General features: G+C 41.8%; 1 protein-coding gene across 18 annotated transcripts in view; it reads left to right on the top strand.

Moving 5' to 3' along the window:
* The window catches only part of ARHGAP6 (Rho GTPase activating protein 6), a 551,232-nt gene extending 542,014 nt beyond the window's left edge, over window positions 1-9,218 (top strand). For 14 of the 18 annotated variants that reach the window (XR_012430349.1, XR_012430352.1, XR_012430353.1 and 11 more), the window contains 3 exons: window positions 2,732-3,000; window positions 4,648-4,728; window positions 7,212-9,218. Coding sequence is in view for 11 of the 18 variants with exons in the window: in XM_045383371.3 (XP_045239306.1) it covers window positions 2,732-3,000; window positions 4,648-4,728; window positions 7,212-7,888 (1,027 nt within the window). In the remaining 7 variants the exon portion in view is untranslated. Of the gene's footprint in view, window positions 1-1,873; window positions 1,924-2,731; window positions 3,826-4,647; window positions 4,729-7,211 lie in introns of those variants that run through there. The other 4 variants (XR_012430348.1, XR_012430351.1, XR_010584338.1 and 1 more) reach the window with 3 other exon arrangements.
* The last annotated feature ends 13,793 nt before the right edge of the window (window positions 9,219-23,011 follow it).

Below are 23,011 nucleotides of genomic sequence, written 5' to 3'. Positions count from 1 at the left end.
CACCGGGCTCCACAAATGATGTAGCCAGTCCTCTCAGTAGGCCTAGAATGGAGCTGTAGAATTGGCATTGCCAAAAAGTTCCCAGGTGAGACAGATGCTGCTGCCCAGGGATTCACGCTTCACAACCACTCAATGAGATCTTGCAGACCTAAAGAATAGAGGAAAGGGACAAGGGACAATGGCCCTCTGCCTCCTCCTCTCTCACCTCTACTTCATCAGATCCAATCAGAGATGTTAAAACAAAGGAACAAATGCTGTGGCAACTTTAATTTTGCTGTTGTTATTACCGTCTTTGTTTTATTTTGTGTTGTTTTCACCAAACTAAACGCTCTCATGGGGCATACTGCCTTTTCACCAGCCCGCCACCCCCAACAACTAATGTAGGTATAATTTCCCCTACCTATACATCAGTCCAAAAATTTTTTGAAGCAGCTTGAAAAATATATAAAGTGAAACAATGTCATAGTAAGTAATTAATTAGAGATGCTGTAAGTAATTTGAAATGTTGGGGAAAGGAACACGATACAAAGAGTGATAAGATGAAGCTGGGAGGCAAAACTCACAAAGGCATCCCCAAGCTTAAAAACACCAACTCAATTGGAGCCTTAATTCTCTGAGCCTCTTAGCAGTCATTGGAGACAGAAATACATTATTTATTACATGATTCATGGCTCCATAGGGTAAAAATAACCTACTCATCAGTAGAAACCCAAATGTCCCTAGTACCAAGACTTAAGGGACATTTCTTCCATTGAGTATCTTTATGCACATAACTCCTGGCTAAATCTTCAACTTATAACACTTGGTTGAATGTATTCTGTTCTATATATGGGTTGTAACACGGATGAGCAAGACATGAGAGAATTATTGGGCTCTCTATGAGCTAAAATACGACCTTTCCAAAACTTTCCTCCCAATATGAGTGGGGCAAAACAAAAAAAAACATTGGTTGCACTGATTTTGTTTTGGTTTAGCTAATGAATTGACTCTTTAAGTCATCTCGTACAGTAAGGCTTTATGTACTCACTGTTATTGATAGAAAAATATGACTTATATTCTTACTGAGTAGACATAAGACATTTTTATTAATGACTGGAAAAATGGCAGCTAAACAGGGAAAACAAATGAAAGTATTCCAGTAATAAGATTTCTAGCCCTAATCTAACACAGAACACTGATTCTGAGCTGACAGCCATGTTAGCTTCCAGTTCAACACATGCAATTTTTCTCATTTTCATAATAAACTTTAACCAGTGATAGCCCATGACAACAGATAAGTCTCTATTTGTTTTCTCAGCTAGAATAAGGAAGTTTTTTTCCCCTTTAAATAGATAGGGTGGTTAAATAGCCGCCTTCTCACCACTTTCCAGCAGAAATAGTAAGTTCCTTTTATTTTTCCTTCAAACTCATTGGTGGCCTGAAGGTCTGGAAAATCATCCTCATAGCAGTCCTCTGGCTTCTTCCCATAAGATTATGTGATATGAGTTCAAAGAGGAGGCAAGGAAGGGGCTTCTTTATTCCATGTCAGTAGGAAATGTCCTCAGCAAAAGGGTTCAAGCCTGTGGTTGCCTCAGTTACAGCTGTGGCAGTATCACAGAAGCTCAGATGTTTTTCCCCTCGATATTAACCCCTGCTGAAAACCTCAGACGAAGCTAGATCCCTGTGAATGCACTTCCTCCAGTTTGCATGCACAAAACCATTTGGTTAGGAAAGTGTTGTTCAGGCATGTGTTTACCTTCTTTAAGAAATAAAAAGGATTTGTTTTGAAAAATTAAGCCAAAAGAGAGCAAAGACTAGTAAAGAGAAGTGAAGTAAGGGGGAAAAGATGTAGGTTCTGAAACTTTTAATCAACCTGTGATTGTTTCCCTTCAAGATGTTGTCAGGGCCAGTTTTGAGGAGGGTAGAAAATAAAGATGTTTCCAGGTAAGACTTCCCATGCTCTTTTCATGTTGCTCAAATTCTCATTTTTCTGTTCCACATACATTTTCACTGTTATTTCTGTTTCTGTGACAACTCATGAACACAGGACTATGATAGTGGTATACTAATTAGTACATCATATCAGTTTGTAAAAGCACTAGTGCCTTGTAGAATCATTTTAGATGTATTTGAACAAAATGGAGTCTAGTGACGGTCATATATTTATTGTTTTTGTCACCACTTTATATATGAAACACTTATTCCCACCGGTGGCATCATCATCTTTACCATATGAAGGATGGATTTACTTACACTAAGTATTTTTTGGGGAAGGAAAAGTTGTCCATAAAGCCATAATGAACTTCAAGCAAAGTGTCAATCATAGTTTTATCTGAATTATTTTTAATGCAGGATATTGAGGAAGGTGAAAGAGTTATCTACTAGTGTATCCTTACCTAATAGATAGTGAGCATCAGACTTTCACTTAAAAATGGAAGCAGGAATGAGTCCCTGAGGCACTTAGCAATGCCCATTGGCAAATGCAGGGCTCCTTGTCAGTTTCATTCTCACTTCTCCATCATTGCCTTTTCCTGTTATATCTGTTGGGTTTTACTGCCCTCTGCTGGTCATGTCGTTGAAACCCTTTCACCTCATGGATGTAGATATCTTGGAACATTGCTCAAAATGGTCTTTTTGTTTCAGCCCTTGTCCATGCATACTCCTCCCGTCATTTGTATAACAGCCATATTGTTTAAATCTGGTCACTACTTGTTAACAAACTCACACACCTGTAATTGTCTCATTGTGCCAGAAGCCCTGACATGCTGCAGTCGGAAGTTTCCTTTTCCGTGGGAGGGAGGCATTCATCTACAGACTCCAACAAGGCCTCCAGCGGAGACATCTCCCCTTATGACAACAACTCCCCAGTGCTGTCTGAGCGCTCCCTGCTGGCTATGCAAGAGGACGCAGCCCCGGGGGGCTCAGAGAAGCTTTACAAAGTGCCAGGGCAGTTTATGCTGGTGGGCCACTTGTCGTCGTCAAAGTCAAGGGAAAGTTCTCCTGGACCAAGGCTTGGGAAAGGTAACTGGAGCCTAGCCAGCCGGCGCTGGCCAAAACAAGTGACCCTCCTCTTGTTGCATGTGGCATGGTGTGGGGGCTCTGCGGACCTTCTCTTCGTCTCTCCCTTATTTGATGTTTCTGTAATTCAACCTGCATTTACCGAGTACCTGCTGAACGCCTACACTAGGAAGAGGAAGGTGTGGCGAGCCCAGTCGTTGGCTGGGAGGGTCCCTGCAGGCCACGCTCCAATTCTCAGATATCTGGGAAATAAACACATGCCCAGAGGAGCCACTCCTATTCCCAGCTGATCCTTTTTCCCTCCAGCATACTAGGAACTTTATGTACACTGGATTTGGGTTGCATATTTGCTAGTCTGAGGCGCCACCCAATTACTGCTGTTACTTTTCTAAAGAAAACAAGCTGAACCTACTATGTATGAAGACAACCTTCCAGAACCAAATAGTGTTAGTATCCAATGACAAGAGAGCACTAGACTGGGAGTCACAAACCTGCTCTGCCACTTTCAACCTGCAGGATCTCCAGTGAGTGAGTGAGCTTCCCAGAGTCCCATTTCCTCCTGCTGTGAAAACTCAGAATGATAACAGTATTTAATTCATTGAGTTTAATGAACTAATCTATGTAAAGCCCTCAACGCAGCACTTCGAATGTAATACGCACTCGATAATACTTGCTGTGTAATCTTGTGTGCATTTCTTACCTGCTCCTTACGCTAGTTGCATCGTCTGTAAAATGATCTCCTGGGAACCTCCTAGGGATGAAGTGAGATAACGCATGTGAACTGCTGAACACGTGGAGGCACCCAGTAGACGTCTGCTGCTATAAATCGTAATTATAATCCCATCATGGGATTGTAGTGAGGATTAAATGAGATGGTGAAAAAGCCTAATGTAGTGCCTTACTCCATAAATATTGATGGATAAGCTAAGGGGATTTATGAGTGAATGCATGCATGAAGAAATCCAATGATACCAGTAGCAAAGTACAGAAACTCTATTGTTCCTCTAGTTCTGTGTTAATGTGGTTAGCGCCTATAAAGCTGTTGCCACCTATCACCCTTCTATTCATTTCCTATAACATGCAAACTTATTATTTTATGGTTCCAGAGGTGAGAAGTCTAAAATGGGTCCACAGGGCCTCTTTCCCTTCTGGATGTCCTAGGGCACAATCGTTTTCTTGCCTTTTCTAGCTTCTAGAAGCTGCTGCATTCCTTGGATCGAGGCCCCTTCCTCCATCTTTTAAGCCAACACACTAGCAGCATCTTCTCTCTTACCCCTCTCTTATAAGGACCCTTATAATGATATTGGCCCCATCCAGATAATCCAGGAAAATCTCCCCATCTTAAGAACCATAATTTAATCAAATCTGCAAAGTCCTTTTTGAAAATAACATCTTTGTAGATTTGTGGGATTATGACACAGATATCTTTGAGGGGCCCTTACTCTGTCTGCCACAAGCATGATATAAAAAGGGCCTTTTTGTAAATCCCAAGTAGAATGAACATGCTGAAAGGTGGATCTGAATTGTATTGTTTTGTATGCAACAGGATCTTGAATACAATACTTTGCACAGAAGAGATGTTATTAAAATGTTCATTGATTTTTAATTTTCCTTTTGTGTTATATACCTTTTTATACACTTTTTCCCTAGATCTGTCAGAGGAGCCTTTCAATATCTGGGGAACTTGGCATTCAACATTAAAAAGCGGATCCAAAGACCCAGGAATGACAGGTAAAGTATTAATTTTAAACTTTATTGCATTTACTTTTAAAATTATTTTCTAAAGTTTTCTTTACTATCATTATATTACATGCTTGTCAAACATTATTTGGGAAATGCTGAAAATGGGAGGGGATGAAACTATCCTTAGGCTTTCCACCCAAATATGCTAATCTTTGACTATATTTATTTTCCATTTCCTTTGCAAAGGTTTTTATAGTTACAATCATTCTGCCTGTGCAACTTTGTATTATTTTCTAACTTCCATTTTCCAGTTATTCTCCATTATCCTTTTTAAGGGCAAGGAATATTCCACAGAGTACATATTCATATTTTACAAACCAATACTAAGTCATTTGAAAGTTTTTCTTATTGTTGTAATAAGTTACACGTCAGAAGCCTCTTATGTAATTCATTTTTCAAATTTTTAATAGATTCACAAAATTTTGGAAAGCAAGTCAAAGGTTATAAATCCAAAACAGGGAAGTGGGTCAAATATAACAAGGCTTTCCAAGAATCTGGAGGTACAGTCACCACCTATTCTGTATAGGACCCACTACCTTGCATTCTGTAAACTGTGGATGGTAGGAGATTTTACACTGCTGTGTGCAAGTCTCATCAGTATTGCAAATTAGTGGCTTTTCATTTTTGCTAACTTGAAAAACAAAACTGCATTTATTAATTTGATTTGCATTCCTTTCTTACCAGTATTTTTCAGTGTTTCTGTTAATTTGCTGAACTTCCCCCCCATTGAATTGTTACTTTTATCATTTCCTATTTATGTATGCTAGTGTTTTTTAAATTGATTCTTATGAACTCTTTATATAATAAAGATGTTAACTCTTTTTCCATATTGTTTACCACTTGCATTTTCTTTTTTTACATCATTAATTTTATCACTGTCTCTTTTCTGTGAATTCTTTCATAAAATTAATCTTTAGTTCAGCATTGGATAGTCAGTCATCTATGTGTTTCTTTTTAATGTTATTTCATTGTTTCAACCTTAATTTTTTTAATCTATCTGGAATACCTGTTATATATGGTATAAAATGTGTAAATTATTTGTTTGGTTGTTTTATATTTATATTCCCCTTCTCATTGTTTTGTAATATCTCCCATCTTACATTTTAAAAGCATAGTACATTTTTAAATTTAATGCCATCTAGCGCCGATTCCTTTTCTAACTCTATCTCACTGTATCCTGTGAAGAGCCTTACTGCATTTTCCTTTTCCAGTGTCAGCTGTCACCTGTTTCAGCTATCATTTGTTTCTTTGTAAATACTCACATCTCCCAACTCCCCTGCCCCCAACATGGCCGTGTTCTTGTTTCTTGTCTGCTTTTTAAGAAGTGGGGGGCAGAGCAGATTCATAGGAAAATGGTAGTCTGGGTACACATGCCCCAAGGACTCCTCCTTTGCCTTGCAAAATGCACTGTTATTTCTTTCCTTTCAGTTTCCTAAAGAAAGTTGTATCCTTTGGGGAAAGCTACCTGCTATAACAACACCGAAATGGGGCAGTGGCTTAATCTATTACAACTGGATTTCTCCCTCACTGTCCCAGTACAGTGTGGATTGTGAGGGGTGAGGAGGGGTGGGAATGTGTGAGGGGAGGGAGTGCTGTCTTCCACATAGTTACTAAGGGGCCCAGCCTAGGCTCTACATATCCAGTGGCTCCACCATCCTCAGAGCCCCAGGAGTCTTCCAAGAGTTTCAGAACCTAGGGAGTCTTCATGCTGGGCTGGTAGTTAAGGGGAGGGGGAAAGCAAAGATCAGTAGGAAGGCATTTGTTTAGGGTTTTATTTATTTATTTATTTATTTATTTATTTATTTTATTTTATTTTTAGTTCAGGCCTAGAAATGGCTCACATCACATCTGTCCACACTTGTTGCCCAGACCTCATTTCTGTGGCCCTCCTAACTGCCAGAAAGGCTGGAAAATGCTATGTAGGAAGTAAAGGGGAACGACTGGGTGATCACCAAGTCAGCCTTTCCTGCATTGATGGTAGGAGAATATGCATAGTGGCTGGCCTCCCTTCTGGCATGGAATGGGGTACTTGAGATTCAAGTAACTTCACTGATGCAATAGAAACATGAAAACATTATAATTTGTATCTCTCCTGGATTACAGATTGCATTGAACAAGAAGGGAATGCTTCTTTCACCTTCTGGATTCTGAAAAGTTTTCCCAGCCATGTAGAGGGGCCCTTTCCTGAAACACAAATTGGTGGCAAAGCCAATTATTAATCTAGTCTGACATCTCAGCTAACCTGTCAGAGTCTAGGCATATGAATTGAGCCAATAATCAATTTATATTTTTTTGTTTTCCTGGGAGGGTTCTTTTCTTCAGGTAGCAGCAGCTAAGAGCATACTATGCCGTTTCAGTTTTAGAAGTCCGGGGGGACGTCTTAGAAATGGGAAGGAAATAACAGGATTTGAATCCCCAACAAGGATTCTACAAACTGACTGCCTTTATTGGGCTTTCTCTCTGACTTCCAGGTTCCTCTGGAGACATTTTTGAAAGCAGCTCCCTAAGAGCGGGGCCCTGCTCCCTTTCTCAAGGGAACCTGTCCCCGAATTGGCCTCGGTGGCAGGGGAGCCCCGCAGAGCTGTACAGCGACACGCAGGTGGCTCGGAGGACTCAGCCCGCAGCCCCCGCGACGGAGGGCAGGGCCCACCCTGCGGTGTCGCGTGCCTGCAGCACTCCCCACGTCCAGGTGGCAGGGAAAGCCGAGCGGCCCATGGCCAGATCGGAGCAGTACTTGACCCTGAGCGGCACCCACGACCTCAGCGAGAGTGAGCTGGATGTGGCCGGGCTGCAGAGCCGGGCCTCACCTCAGTGCCAAAGACCCCGTGGGAGCGGGAGGGATGACAAGCGGCCCCCACCTCCATACCCGGGCCCGGGGAAGCCCGCGGCGGCAGGGACGGTGGCGGCCCGGATCCAGGGGCCCCCGGAAGGCGTGGGGACAGCCACGGACCAGGGAGGCCAAGCAGCCGACCGAGAGCAGCAGGTCACACAGAAAAAACTGAGTAGCGCCAACTCCCTGCCAGCAGGCGAGGAGGACAGTCCGCGCCTGGGAGACGCTGGCTGGCTCGACTGGCAGAGAGAGCGCTGGCAGATCTGGGAGCTCCTGTCTGCCGACAACCCCGATGCCCTGCCGGAGACGCTGGTCTGAGCCCGTGCCCAGCCAAGACCCCATGCCCAGCGCCCCACACCCTCCAGCCCAGGGGGGACCGTGGGTGGTGGCCACTGGCACATTTAGTGTTCTTCTTTCACGCTTCTCAAAAGCGACACAAGAGAAATCCAGTTCACCTACAGAGGTAGAGCACTCACGCCCCCGCCATTGAGAATAAGGTTCCATTGCGTAGCCAGCCTTAGGAAAAACAAACAGAACCCAAACCAGATGGCAATGTCCAATCTAAAAACGTCCCTTTTGGCTCTATAATATAAGATACAACTCTTGCTTTGGTATAGCCTAACCGTATTTATGTGTCTTCAGTTTTGACTATTGTATATTCTGTAACAGATTATGTATAATCATATATGATATATTCACAAAGAGAAAACAAAAGGAACAATTTTAAAAAAACACTTCACTTACATTAAGCAATGAGATATACTAAACAATGAGATTCTATAGAATGTTCTAGAATATGCACAAGCGGGTTTCTGTGCTTTTGCCATAGCTTTATAACTGGGGATAACCCTTACTTCAATACCTAACGAAAATACTAACAAGATGAAACAGAATATGAGAAGCTATATTTTTATATAGGAGTCAGATACAAAAAGAAAAATCACTGAATGGTTTTTGATATTGAATACGTTTTCAGGAAAATCCTAAATCTGACAGATTATGAAATATATTTTTAGAACTTGTTTAGAAAGGATTCAGTTAACCAAACAAGAAAAAGGCAGTGCCTCACAAAGAAATTAAGAAGTTGTCCGTCCCACATTACATCAAATTCAGTTTTATATAGGCCATATATAATATATATTTATAATGTATAATTTTTATGTATTTTTCAAAACTACAAACTGGAATCCAACTATAAAGTGTTTAAGAATCTACATAGAATATTCAAACTATAGAACATGTTTTTCCCTTTGCCCCATAATCAGTATTTGCCAAATTACATGCAATTCTTTAAAACCTAAATCACATTTGGTGGAAAGCCTACAGCTTTGTACTTACATTGTGCCAAAGGCTGAGGAAATGTTTTCTTTCGTAATTTTATATGTATTGTAAAATGTTCTACCGTACTTTAGTAGTTTGAAGTTTTTCAAGTGCATAACTATTTTTGACCAGCAGATGGCGATAAGCTTCAGTATTTTATGCAATTTTTTTTTTTTCACTTCTGAAGGGAAAGTGTATCATAAAAAAAGATTTGTTTTTTCTTTTTATAAAACATGCTACTCTTAATTTTCATGTTGGTGATGAAATTTCCAGTGCTGTTTCTTAAGGTTCTATCTTGTGCCATGATGAATAAAAAGTTAAGCAAAGACTTTGTTTCCTGGCTTTAAATCTCTTGAATGAATTTGCATCACATTTCAGACATATATTTCACTATCCACAGATCCAAGTGTAATAAATCATGGCAATTCTGTGCATATACATATATAGCAAAAAATATGGTTTAAAAATATCAGACGGATTTGGGACATCAACTCAGTGACACCAAAGCATTTAGAAATGTATAATAATTTGTTGCAAGTAAAGGCTGATTTCCTCGATTGTTGAAGAGGTGGTTTTCTACAGGACTGAAACTCAGATTTCCTGAGTTTCCTGAACTGTGTTGGGCAGGTGTTGCCCAACGCAATTCCTGTTAAGTTACACCTGCTCTATGGGCCTTAGATGCTTAATTTGCTTCAGGGCCGAAATAATAAAAGCTAGAAGTGGCATGTGATATTTCTTATTTGGGGAATGGTTTGAGATAGCTTCAGGCTCTGCCATCAGGTCCAGCACTTCCACTACTGGCTGGGACTCAGGGAGGATTTGCCTGCAGACCTCTGGTTCCTCCTGACTGCCCACACTCAGCCAAAAGTTGTCAACAAGATCCAGAGGAAATGCTGCTTGGTTGTGGATCACAGGTGGCTTTTCTGTGCCACCTACTCTCATCCTACTCCTGCTGATGCTACTTCCCTGGCTTTGAATTTGACCATGATCTGATCGGCTCTTTCCCTCCTTCCTAGATTGGATGGCCTGATAAATGGGAATCTCTTTCTACCACGATCTTGCTAGAGTAGTCCTATTTTTTAAAACATCCAGATCAAATGGCCCTGAAGTTGATGCCTATGTCAGAAAAGGTCACGAAAAGTATGTCCATCTGTTAACAGATCTAAAATAAGCAGTCCAGAAAACAGGACTCACAATATCTTTTACATATACCTCAATATTCACTCTCCCTCTCTTTGTACGTTTAAGCCTAGGGGCCGTATCTTTAGCTTAGTGAGTTTACAGCTTCTTTTTTTTTTTTTTTTTTCTTTTTTGAGATGGAGTCTTGCTCTGTCGCCCAGGCTGGAGTGTAGTGCTATGATCTGTGCTCAATGCAACCTCTGCCTCCTGGGTTCAAGCGATTCTCCTGCCTCAGCCTCCTGAGTAGCTGGGATTACAGGCGCACAACACCATGCCCGGCTAATTTTTGTATTTTTAGTAGAGATAGGGTTTCCTCATGTTGGCCAGGCTGGTCTCAAACTCCTGACCTGAGGTGATCCACCTGCCTCGGCCTCCCAAAGTGTTGGGATTACAGGCATGAGTCACCATGTCCGGCCTTGTATCTTAAATGCCTTTATCATATTGAAAATAAGCAGTTTTTTAAAAATACATAAAACCCAAAGACCTGAGGGAAATTACCCTTTCTAATACCGTATAAATGATATAATACCTGACAAGAAAAAAATAAAAAACTCTTTCAAGCTGGCCAAAACCCCTTTAAAAGGCTGTTCAAGTCACTCATTCCCCATGAACAGAGAACTTCAACAAGCATGAAAAAAGCTTCAGTGTGTCACATATGTTTCTCCATCTATGAATACTCTGACATTGACATTGAAACAATATGAACCATTGTTTTTGTGTCTCTGGCAAAGGGGCCAGAATGGGGATGGCAGAAATAGCCAAATACGAATTTGTCTTGATCCATCTAAGTAGCTATTACCATATGTTTGTTGTGGGTTTTTATAGAAAAAAAAACCCTCTTATATCAATGGAGTTTGTGCAAATTGAGGAAATTTCTAAATAAACCCAGCTTGCTTCTTTTCTTATGCACATTTTAATACACATCTGCTTGGCAGAGAAACAGCATTGGGATTAAATATAAAGGGACGTCAGAACAAAGTCCAGGCCTGTGGGGTATGTCAGTCTGATAAGCAAACCGCGGGAGGTAGATTATACTGAACTGAGAAGAAAGGAAATGACTGAAGAAGAGTTACACAGAGGTTAAAACAGGACATCTCAACTGAGCAGAATTTTAAAACAGGACTAAATCAGTAGCAAATGTTCTTCAAGAAAAAAATAAAATACAAACCAAGGGAAAATTCCGACAAAAGTTGGAATTCTTCTTTGGCACAGTTAAGGTGACAGATGGTGTCATGGAGATGGCAAACGGCACACCGTGGTTTCTGGGGTACCCACCCCTGAACTGGTGTGACCCCCAATTCACCAAAGTGTATCCAGTGTCAGCTCCAACTGGAGGCCCCCAAGAGGTCGCAAAAGGACCAGAAGCATCTCTAAGTTCAATTCAACCAATATCTTTTCAGCTTAGGGTGACCAACTCATCCCAGATTCCCCAGGAATGGTCCTAGTTTAGGAAAAAAGAATGAATTCCCATGTCTGGGACACAGGCCATTCTATGACTTGGCAGGGTGGGGAAAGGTGGCATGGGGGATCCAGGACACTTGACCTTGGCATCTCTCAAGTAGGGTAGCCAAATAAGATACAGGACACCCAGTTCAATTTGAATGTCAGATAAACAACTGATCATGTATTAGTATCAGTATTCCCATGCAATACCTGAGACATAATTATGCTCAAAAAATTCTTTATCCCACATATTGCATGGGACATACATTAAAAAGGGATTAGTCGTTTATCTGACAATCAAGTTGAACCTAGCACCTATTTGCTAAATCTGGCAACCCTAATCTCCGACCTTAATACCCCACCCATTCCCCAATAACCTGCTTGACATTGTCGCTGAATGTCCCTGGATGCCTCAACCATCCTGAAGGACCAGTGAGCCATGTTCTCACCAGCCACCACTCCCATGTTTATGCAGAGCACTGCTTCCTGCTCCTCACTGGCAGCCTGGCCTGCGATCCCCCTGTTGTTGTCCTACTGTGCACGTGTTTACTGTTTGTCCACCCCACTCAGAGTGGGCCCTTCCATCTCTGGCCTCCCACCCCTCCTCCATACTGCCACAGTTTATAGTTCTGAAGTGCACATTGTGTCAGAGGCCCATCACCGCTGAAAAAACATTGATGTCCTCCTGCTCCCGGATATACAGAACAAAGTCCATACCCCACCATAACATCAACATACTCCGCGATCTGGTCTCATCAACCTCTGCCTCGTATCTCTCCCCAGCATGACACCCCATACTCTGGCCATGTACAGAAAACCTCATTCCCATGTGCACAGCACACTTTTGCATTTTTGTTCCAAGGGTATCAAATGCTCTTCCCTGCTTTTCCTGTTCAATTGGAAGCTATTTTCCTTGCAAAATCAGCTCAAACCTTCCCTTCCCACAAACATGATTCAACACAGCTTTTTCTGGCCCTTTGCCACGTGGCAGTGTGAGCAAGCATTGCTGTGCATTACAGTTGCTGTCTCATTCTTTAATCTGGAGGTTGTTTCCTCTCTGTCCCTGAGGGTGGGGACCATGTATTTCTTTTCTGTACCCTCAGGACTGGGGTACCTGACAAACAGTTGGCATTTGATAAAGTTTTGCTGAATGTATGCATGTAAATATGACCAAGCAGCTTATCATGTAGTAGAGGAAAAATACATGTCTGTCAACTTGTATTCATCCAATATTGGTAGATTCATCCAATAATCCACCTGGCAAATGCAGAGATAGTGATATATTTTCCAAATAAAAATAGGTTTCTGAAGAAAGGAGGAGACAGTCTGAGGAGAAGCTGATAGCAAGCACAGAGACATGGTCTCTCAACCAGCACTCCCCTGCAGACATGTACCACCTCAGCTCTGTGCTGTATGGGACAGAGGAAGTGGGTGGCTTTCCATTCTTAAGATGAAAATTTGAATGGTAAATGACGTAAGTAAATGTATAGTTCTATGCTCCCTAGTAAGCATGCAATAGATGCAAATAGTGATCAAAAAGACAAGGATGTTTCAAGATATGGGCCTCAGCATCCAAGACAACAAAGTTTGATTCCTGGCTTTCCCATTTATCAGCTGGGTGACCTCAGGAAAGTTGCTTTAATCTGCCGACTCTCCATTTTCTCAGAATAGTTGGAGCAGAAAAACACCAAACTCCCAGGATTCTTCTGAGGGTTATATGAAACAATACCTAGAACAGCGCTAGCCACATAACAAATATTCAACAAATGGCAGTGTAATTCATGTCCTATGTGAGGCCATTTTAGAAACAAAAATTGGGAAGCTTGCTGTGAAATGCAGTAGTAATAACTAACATTTATTAACAACTTCTGCTCTAGTCTCAGTGTTTTATGCACTTTCACTCATTTAACCCCCTCATCTTCCAGAGGGCACAAATGACTCAAAGTGACATTAAATGAGTTGCCCAAAGCCATACATCTAGAAGGTGCAGAACCAGGATTTGGTCACAGGCCATCCAACTGTGCCACCTGCTGTTTGTATAATGCAGAGTCTATGAACAAAGCTCTGTTGTTACTTATTGGAGCCCCTGGGTATCTCTCATAAAGAAGAGGGCTCAGCTGGACCATCCCCTGGGGAGGGCTCCTGCCTCCGGGATGATCCACAGCTTCAGGGGAGCACTCAAGGGCTCTGGGTTCCCTGCCCATTTCCTACTGAAGTAAGGGAAATTAAAGCTAAAATTTAAAAAGGTCTAAAGAGGGTTTTATTTTTGAAAAGTTTTGGATAGCAAAACCACAGGGAAAAATGGGTGTGATTTCATCATTGAACTCTCCTGGTTGAATTATACTTAAGAATATTCAATTTACATGTTTATTAATTTGACGTCTTACACTTAATTTTAGTTTAGCATTATCTTTACATTTTCCTTTGGTTCATACAGCTATAATAGCCATGCAATGTCTTTATTAGGTCAATTGGTGGGTTGATGGATTCATCCAATAACTTATCTAGTCAATATTTACCAGTGGCCTACAGGCTTCCAAGCCCATTAGAAAGACAGATAAGACAAGTCCAAATCTGCCTTCAAAGATATCTCAGCTAATAAAATGGTCACTCTTGTAAACTGTACTACAAGAAGGGCAGCAGATGCTGTCAAGTCCCACAAATCCAGCAAATGTGCCAGTGGCTGGTGTCTGGTAGGCAAACCATAAATTGTTGCATAAATTTATCAATAGATAAATCAATCCATCCATCCATCCATCCAACCAACCAACCATCCGTCCATCCATCCATCAATCTGTCTCTCCCAGGGTAAAAAGTCAGAGAAATGACCATAGCACAAAATGCTACTTGGATTTTGAAGTTAAACCCCAAACAAGAAAGTCAGTCTCTGGAAGTGGAGCAAACACCTTAGAAAGAACTTGGCAGAAATCAGGGATGGTGTGGTCACAATTAGGGCTGACTTCCTTTGCAGTCACAGAGGACCCCATGCTTGGAAGAGCCCAGCACTTATTTGAATGCTCTGTCAATGACTTCTTGGAATTTTCATACTTTTGAACAAGCGGCCCCATTTTCATTTTTCACTTGAACTTGCAAATGATGTAGGCAGATCTGGTCACATTCTTTGCTAGATAAACAGAAGGACCCAGTTTAAGAACAGGAAGCCCCTCATAGTATAGGTGAACCACCTGAGGTCCAAGGAGGTTAAAGGGCCTTTTGCCTGAGGCCATTTTACGAAGTTCCTAACGCCTCCAGAGCTCTTTTCCATCTGAACATAATTCCAAAATGCAAAATAAGGTAAAACTGTACCTTGCTCCATCCCAGGGAGTATGAGCAATGTTTATGATATGCGAAATCCATTCCACTTATTTCCTTCCATACTTTTCTTCTTCCTGTGTTTCTATTTCTGCCATCATATTTTTTTGTATTTTTATCTCTGAGTCACTGTTTCTCTGGCATTATCTTTTAGTGTGTGCTTCTCTTACTGCTAGAGTCTGAATGTTGGTGTCCCCTCAAAATCCATATATTGAAACCTAACCCCCAGGGTGATGGTATTAGGACGTGGGAACTCTGAGAGGTGAAGAGGTCATGAGAGTAGAGCCCTCGTGAATGGGATTAATGCTCTTTAAAAGAGGCTCCAGTTCCTTCGCCCCTTCTGCCATGTGAGGACTCAGTGAAAAGGTGCCGTCTATGAACTAGGAAGCCCTCATCAGGCACCAAATCTGTCAGTGCTTTGACCTTGGACTTCCAGCCTCCAGAAATGTGAGAAACACATTTCTGTTGCTTATGAGCCATCCAGTTTATGGTGTTTTGTTATACCAGCCCTAACAGACTAAGCCATTCGCTTAGTTCCAAGATCAAATGTAATGCTAGCCAATGAATGAAAAGGAGAACAGAACCCTCAAATGTCCAGTAGGGGAAGGCCAAAGCTGTTTCTTGTTTCTGCACAGAGGAGATGACTTCATTTCCTTAGAAGGTAAATGAATTAGACAAGGGATTAGAAACAGTCTTTTTCCTGCAGGAAAGAAACATAGAGGGTCAGTGTTCAGTGCCTTCTTCTAGTCAAATCACTTTACTTGGTCAGACACCAAGGGTCTGGGCCCAGGATCTGCTTGGGAAAGTCAATCATGAAAGGAACACTGGGACAGATGAGCCACCTGGCTCTTTTTCATTCCTGATGCTTTGCAGGGGATCAGACGATTGTCTTGCCCTGCCCCTCTTCTCTTACCAAGAGACTTCCATCAGAGGCATGCATGAGCTGGTTATGCAGTCTGTGGAAGGGCCAGGAGCACACTGAGCTTTGCAAAAGGGTGAAGCCTTCTGGGTTCACCCTTTTGCCAATACAGGGGCCAAACCACACTGGTTTGCAATGTCATGGCCCAGCAAAGTGTGCGAGTGAGCACAAGTGGAGCAATTCAGCAGTGACAGGCACCAGATAAATGAGCTGGCCTGACCCTGGATGAATTTCTTCACAGTCATTCTGAAAATGTGAGTGTTAAGGGTTGAATTGTGTTCCCCGCAAAGATGTGGAAGTCCTAGCCCCCAGTACTTGTGAATGTGATCTTGTTTGGAAATTGAGTCTTTGCAGATGATCAAGTTAAGATGAGGTCATTACGGTGGGCCCTAATCCAATATGGCTGGTGTCCTAAAAATCAAGGGGATGTTGGGGCACAGACACACACACACACACACACACACACACACACACACACACACAAACGGAAAACATCATATAAAGATTGGAGTTATGCTGCCCCATTCGAAAGAACTCCCAGAAGCTGGGAAACAGGCCTGGAACAGATCCTTCCCTAGAGTCTTCAGAGGGAACATGGCCCTGCTGACACCTTGATCTTGGACTTCTGTCCTCAAGAACTGTGAGAGAATAAATTTCTGTTGCTTATGCCACTACATATATGGCACTTTGTTATGGCAGCCACAGCAAACTAATGTGTTGAGCAAAGGTCAAGTAGCAGGAATCACCCAGAGCATCTCTCCTGCTCCAGTGAGTGCTACCAAGAAAGTGTTTTCCTTTTGAGACCACAATTATCATAGAAGCAGCACACACTATAAGTGGGACCTTCTGTTACCCAGTCTGGGAGGCTATTGTCTTCACCCCATTATCTTCCTGCCCCCACTATCATCACCTACAGAAGTCATGTGAAGAAATGAACTTTCACAGGAAAGCTTTTCTTTATTAAAGCAAAACAAAGATGTAATCAGGCAACATTCAGAAGTGAGGGGAGCAGAAGCTTTAAAGAAGAAATGGAAAATAAGCAAAATTGGGGAAGTGGTATTTACACTTAAGATTTGCTTTCGCATCTTCTGCACGGGAACTTTGACCTATGGCTATGTGACTATGAGGCAACTGGAAATGCATCACAAAGATGGGGGTGGGTGGAAGCTCAAAGGATTCAAAAGATGCCAGAGGAAAGTGAAACTCAAATCGGTACCCCTGGCCCAGCAGCATCAGCATCTCCTGGGAGCTCGTTAGCAGTGAGAATTCTCAGCCTGCCCCAGGCCTACAGGATCAGGAATTCTGGGTGGGGGCCCAGCCATCTGCGTTTTAACAAGCCCTCTAGGGGATTCTGATACACAGTACACAAAAGCTTGAAAAGCATTTTGCTGGGGAAAGGACAAAAGGGAGAGAGGTAGAAGGAGAAAGGCAGCAAGATCCAAAATGCTGTTCTAAGGCAATGCTTAGCCTGAACAATGTCAAATCATACTTAAAAAAAAAAAATCCAGCTGAAACTAGAAATCATAAAATGATCACATGTTACATTTTACCTGAAAGCATAAATGTACATCATTTGCTAATCTTTCAACATAGAGCCAAGGCCTTTTGTATCTCTGGGTGCGGTACATCAGCAGTGCCACTTCATCCTTCTTACTGATGCACGGTGGATGAACCACATCCACCGTGCATCATCTCTTCCAGTTCCAGGGATTTTGTTTGTTTGTTTGCTTTTTTTAACAGCAAATTTAAGAAACAACTGCAAAGCAGTGAGCGAAGAATTATTCTGATTTTTATATTTTCCAAAACCCTTCCAGTTTCAAAGCAACATTTTTTGGGATTCTCCTTTAAACCCTTCCTCATCATTCATTAGTCTTTATATACTTGGCTTATGCATTTACATTGCATTGTCTGTTGTTTTGGTTAATTAAAATAATTACGTTACTGGCTCATGCTAAGCTGACTGCTCAACTAGGAAGAGCAGAGTGGGGACCTGCTAGCTGTAGGGATCAACCAGCACGTTTTTCTTCCTTTTTCATTTTTAAAAACAGCTATAATTACAAACCACACAATTCACTCATTTAAAGTATACAGTTCAATGGTTTCTAGTACAGTCACAGAGTTGTACAACCATCAATTTTAGAGCATTTTTTTTATCACCCCCAAAAGAAACTCCCACGTCCATTAGCAGTCACTCCCCATTCCTCCTCCATCAGCCCTGACAACCACAAAACTGCTTTCTGCCCCTATAAATTTGCCTATTCTGAGGGTTTCAGATAAATTGAATCATATGAAAGGTGGCCTTTTGTTTCTGGCCTCTTTGAGCACAATGCTTTTAGGGTTCATCCATATTGTAGCATTTATCAGTACTTCATTTATTTTTATGGGTGAATAATATTCCATTGCATGGATATACCAAAATGTGTTTATCCATTTACTAACTGGTGAATGTTTGAATTGTCTCCAAGCCAACACATTTTATAGAAGGAAAGGAAAGCAATGGTTAACTTGGAATTCGCTTAAGTGTAGGTCTTTTAAGAGTGTGTCTACTGATGTCGTTTATGTAAAAATAAGTTTGAAATACGGTTTCATACCACATTGTTTTCCCTTAACTTAAAGATTCTCAACCTGAAACATGACACAATTCAGTCCATCCTAATACGAGGCCACATGAAACACATAAACATTTTGGTATGGAAGGAGTCTTTAAGATAATTTCAGGAAATTGAGACTTACAGACTTAAGGTGGCTTGTCCCAAATCTCCCAGCTTAATGCAGGGAATCAGTGTAGAAACAAAGCTCTCAAATCTTGTTTTATGCCGTTACGTTAGCCGCCACCTCCAGATTTAAAACCCTGGCCTAAGGAAAGGGCTCAGGCTGGACTTGGTGGCCTAAGCCTATAATCTCAGCACTTTGGGAAGCTGAGGCAGGCAGATCACTTGAGTTCAGGAGTTCAAGACCAGCCTTGGCAACATGGTGAAACGCTGTCTCTACAAAAAATACAAAAATTAGCTGGGTGTGGTGGCATGTGCCTGTGGTCCCAGCTAGTAAGGAGGCTGAGATGGGAGAATTACTTGAACCTGGGAGGTGGAGGCTACAGTGAGTCAAGATTGCACCACTGCACCCCAGAGTGGGCACTACAGTGAGGCCCTGTCTCAGAAAAAAAATTTTTTAAAAGTTCAAATGAAGGAAAAAGACCTTAATGAAATGATGACTAAGAATGACATTTTAAATCAGCAGTGAAGGAATCCTCTTGTGGTCACTACATGTCCTCCTGATGATTTGCCTGAGCTAATCTAAGCATGAAGCACCCACAGGAACATAACTAAAATGGGAGGGGTGGTAGGACACAAGCCCAGTGCTGAATTGGCCCAATTAGATTGAAGAGAAACCTTATTTCCCATGGTTGTGGTAGATGGCTGGGTCCCACCCCACCTCATATCTACTGACCATAAACAAGGATCTCAAAGCAACTAGGAAGCATTGATGGAATCAGCCCTACATGGATGAAGTTAAAATTGAACATGGAAGGAAAGGGAGTCAAGAGAAGCAGGATCAACCAAGTGTACACCCAACCTCTTCACTTCTGGCTGTGAGTTCAAGCAGGGATTCAGTTACTGGAAGCCAAAAGCATCCTGATAATATTCTATAGCAAACCATTGAAGGGGCATGGGAATTAGTCACATTGTTATCACAAATGTACAAGGAATAGCAAAGTGTTTAAATGATGATTCTGCACAGAGTTCCAAAATAGTAACTTCCAAAATAGTAATTTTTCATTGTTCTTTAGGACTTCACTCGACTATGATCATGAAGCCTTGTCTCACAATTCCTGTTACACCACTCAAGATGTATTATTTCTGTGCCCCTATCACATATGACCTTGGGTATGTAAAAGCATCAACTAAAAGCTAATTATAAATACAAGATAGCACGCACATGTACATGCCTCATTTTCCTAAACCAGTCTTAGGAACTATAATGTTTGCTCCAGCATCTGGTATGATTCCACAAAAACATTAGAATATCTGCCATGTGATATGTAAACCTCAGGTTGAATCATTTGCAGAAAGTGTTGTCAGCTTTTTCTTCCAAACTAGAGAGCGCACAAGCATGAAACAGACACTTTACCACTTATACCTATTGCATGAAATTTTACTGAAGGTACAGTGACAATCTCTACTGCAGCAGTAAATGTTTTTCTTTTAAGTTCAGGGGCACATGTGCACACTTGTTACATAGGTAAACTTGTGTCATGGGGCTTTGTTGTACAGATTATTTTGTCACCCAGGTATGAAGCCTAGTACCCATTAGCTGTTTTTCCTAAGCCTCCCCCTCCTCCCACCCTCCACCCTCCAATAGACCCCAGTGTGTGCTGTTCCCCTGTGTGTTATCATTTAGCTCCCACTTATAAATGAAAACATGTGACATTATTTGTCATGAGTGTAGCAAGGCATAATTCATATGCTTCATTTTAATATACTGTATACCCCAAAAATTATATCATTTTTAAAATGTTACCTTAAGTTACAAGGAATATACATGGCTTTTGAAATAATTTTTGATACCTTTGTCTTTGCACTAAACATAACCTTGTAATAAGTTTTGAATCTGGATATGTAATATATTTTCATGGAGGGGGATAACCTTGTGATCCAAAGGACATTACAATGAGCTATATTTTAGATTAAGAAGCACAAGTAACTTTGGGAGGCCGAGATGGGCAGATCACTTGAGGTCAGAAGTTCAAGACCAGCCTGAACAACATGGTGAAACCCCATCTCTACTAAAAATACAAAACAATTAGCCGGGTGTGGTGGTAGGCACCTGTAATCCCAGCTTCTCAGGAGGCTGAGGCATGAGAATCGCTTGAACCCAGGAAGTAGAGATTGCATTGAGCCAAGATCATGCCAGTGCACTCCAGCCTGGGCCTCTGTCTTAATATAATATTTATTTTTGTCAAGTGGGACTTGCATATCAAGTACCTAATTTGTTACCCTGATATTTTTTGAAAGATCAAAGGCTGTAGCCTGTTCTTTTTCCATTTGATGATTTTAAATAACATGAGCTTTCTTACAGCAAGCACCCAAACACCTGGTAATCCTTAAAATTGATCAAAATGAGGATTAGAGCCTGCTGTTACCCCTCTAAACTGATTCTCCTGGTGGCGGGGGAGGGGGGGAGGGGAATAAGGCCAGAGGATGAGAGACGTAGATTACATCTCAGCACTTTGATTTCTCTCCTTGCCGTTATTGATCATGGGGTGATAGCTAATATTTGCTGAACATTTCCACCCACAGGCTCTGTTGTCAGTGGTTTTAGGCATCACCTCAAAGTACCTGCAAAACAACTCTGGTAGGTCGGTTCTATTACTCTCGTTTCATAGCCGAGAAAGCTAAGGCCCAGAGACATTAAGAGCACACAGCAACTAAAGGGCAGAGCAAGGACTCTGCCTCCAGGACACACATTTGTAATCATCACACACACAGCCTCAAGCCTATGGTGACATAAATGACGGGTCATACAATTCTGACAGTCACTGCAAAGCTGAGACAGGAAATGTGCATTGCTTCACTTTCCCTAGGAAGCAATCTCTGGGAGAAGATACACCATAATGATGACTCAGTAAAGAAATTGATAACCATCTCTATATATTCAAAAATACTTACGTGAACTCGCACGCTGGGTATTCCGACAATGTGTTCCTTAAATTGGAGTTCTAGCATTTACCACCATTTCATTTATAGACTGTCCATAAGATTGTGAGTTCCCTACAAGTAGGGGTATTAGTCTGTTCTCATGCTGCTAATAAGGACATGACCAAGACTGGGTAATTTATAAAGGAAAGAGGCTTAATGGACTCACCGTTCCACATGGCTGGGGAGGCCTCACAATCATGGCGGCAGGCGAAGGAAGAGCAAAGGGATGTCTCACGTGGCAGCAGGCAAAAGAACCTGTGCAGGGGAACTCCCATTTAAAGAACCATCAGATCTCCTGAGCCTTATTCACTACCAGGAGAACAGCATACGGGAAACTGCTCCCATGATTCAATTATCTCCACCTTGCCCTGCCCTTGACACGTGGGGATTATTACAATTCAAGATGAGATCTGGGTGGGGACACAGCCAAACCATATCAGGGTTATACCTTTTGCAATTTTGTATTCCTTATATGATGCACAAACGGGACATAAACATTTTGTTAGCCAGTGAACTCATAGGAATACTAAATGTTAATATGCAATCCATTTGTAGCCCCAGCTTGTCTGCCAATACTTAGCCTGATGTTCAGTAATTTGTTCTGATTCTGAATAGTGCTATTTACACAGACACAAGACTTAGTTTAAAACTCCAGAGAATATCCTAAATGAGTTTCAAGCTGTACACGAAAATTCCTATCAGTATTGACCCCTGGACCCAATCAAGCATAATCTAGACACAAAACAGCTCTGACAATCCAGGAAGCCATGGTTTTTTTCTGGAAGTGATAAAATGATGTATAAAACTGTTGATCTTGTCATCAAGTTTGCTTGAGTTTAAAGCTTGTTTATCTTAAATAATACCATAGTCCTATAAAACAGGTGAATCCTGCCTTTGGCATAATTTTTTTGTTTCCAGTTACAGTGTTTTGTTTTTCATAAGAATGCCTTATCCCACACTCATTCAATAGCACTTAAGACCCCCCCAAAAATGCCAACAGTAATTATTTTCCTCTACAGTTTAAAAATATGTGATTAGGGCCGGGTGTGGTGGCTCACGCCTGTAATCCCAGCACTTTGGGAGGCCAAGGTGTGTGGATCACGAGGTCAGGCATTCAAGACCAGCCTGACCAACATGGTGAAGCTCCGTCTCTACTAAAAATACAAAAATTAGCCAGGCGTGGTGGCGTGCACCTGTAATCCCGGCTACTCAGGAAGCTGAGGCAGGAGAATCGCTTGAACTCGGGAGGTGGAGCTTGCAGTGAGCTGAGATTGTGCCACTGATCTTTAGTCCGGGCGACAGAGCGAGACTCCATCTCAAAAAAAAAAAGTGATTAGCAGATGAAAAAGTGGCCGCTTGGAGTACGGAGACTGCAGCATTGCTTTATTATTATTATACTTTAAGTTCTGGGGTACATATGCAGAATGTGCAGTTTTATTACATAGGTATACATGTGCCATGGTGGTTTGCTGCAGCCATCAATCCATCATCTATATTAGGTATTTCTCCTCATGCTATCCCTCCCCTAGCACCGCCCCCCAGCCCCTGACAGGCCCCAATGTATGATGTTCC

Source organism: Macaca fascicularis, chromosome X (genome assembly GCF_037993035.2).
Source record: "Macaca fascicularis isolate 582-1 chromosome X, T2T-MFA8v1.1".
Taxonomy (NCBI): Eukaryota; Metazoa; Chordata; class Mammalia; order Primates; family Cercopithecidae; genus Macaca; species Macaca fascicularis.
This window is presented reverse-complemented; position numbering and strand designations above follow the sequence as displayed.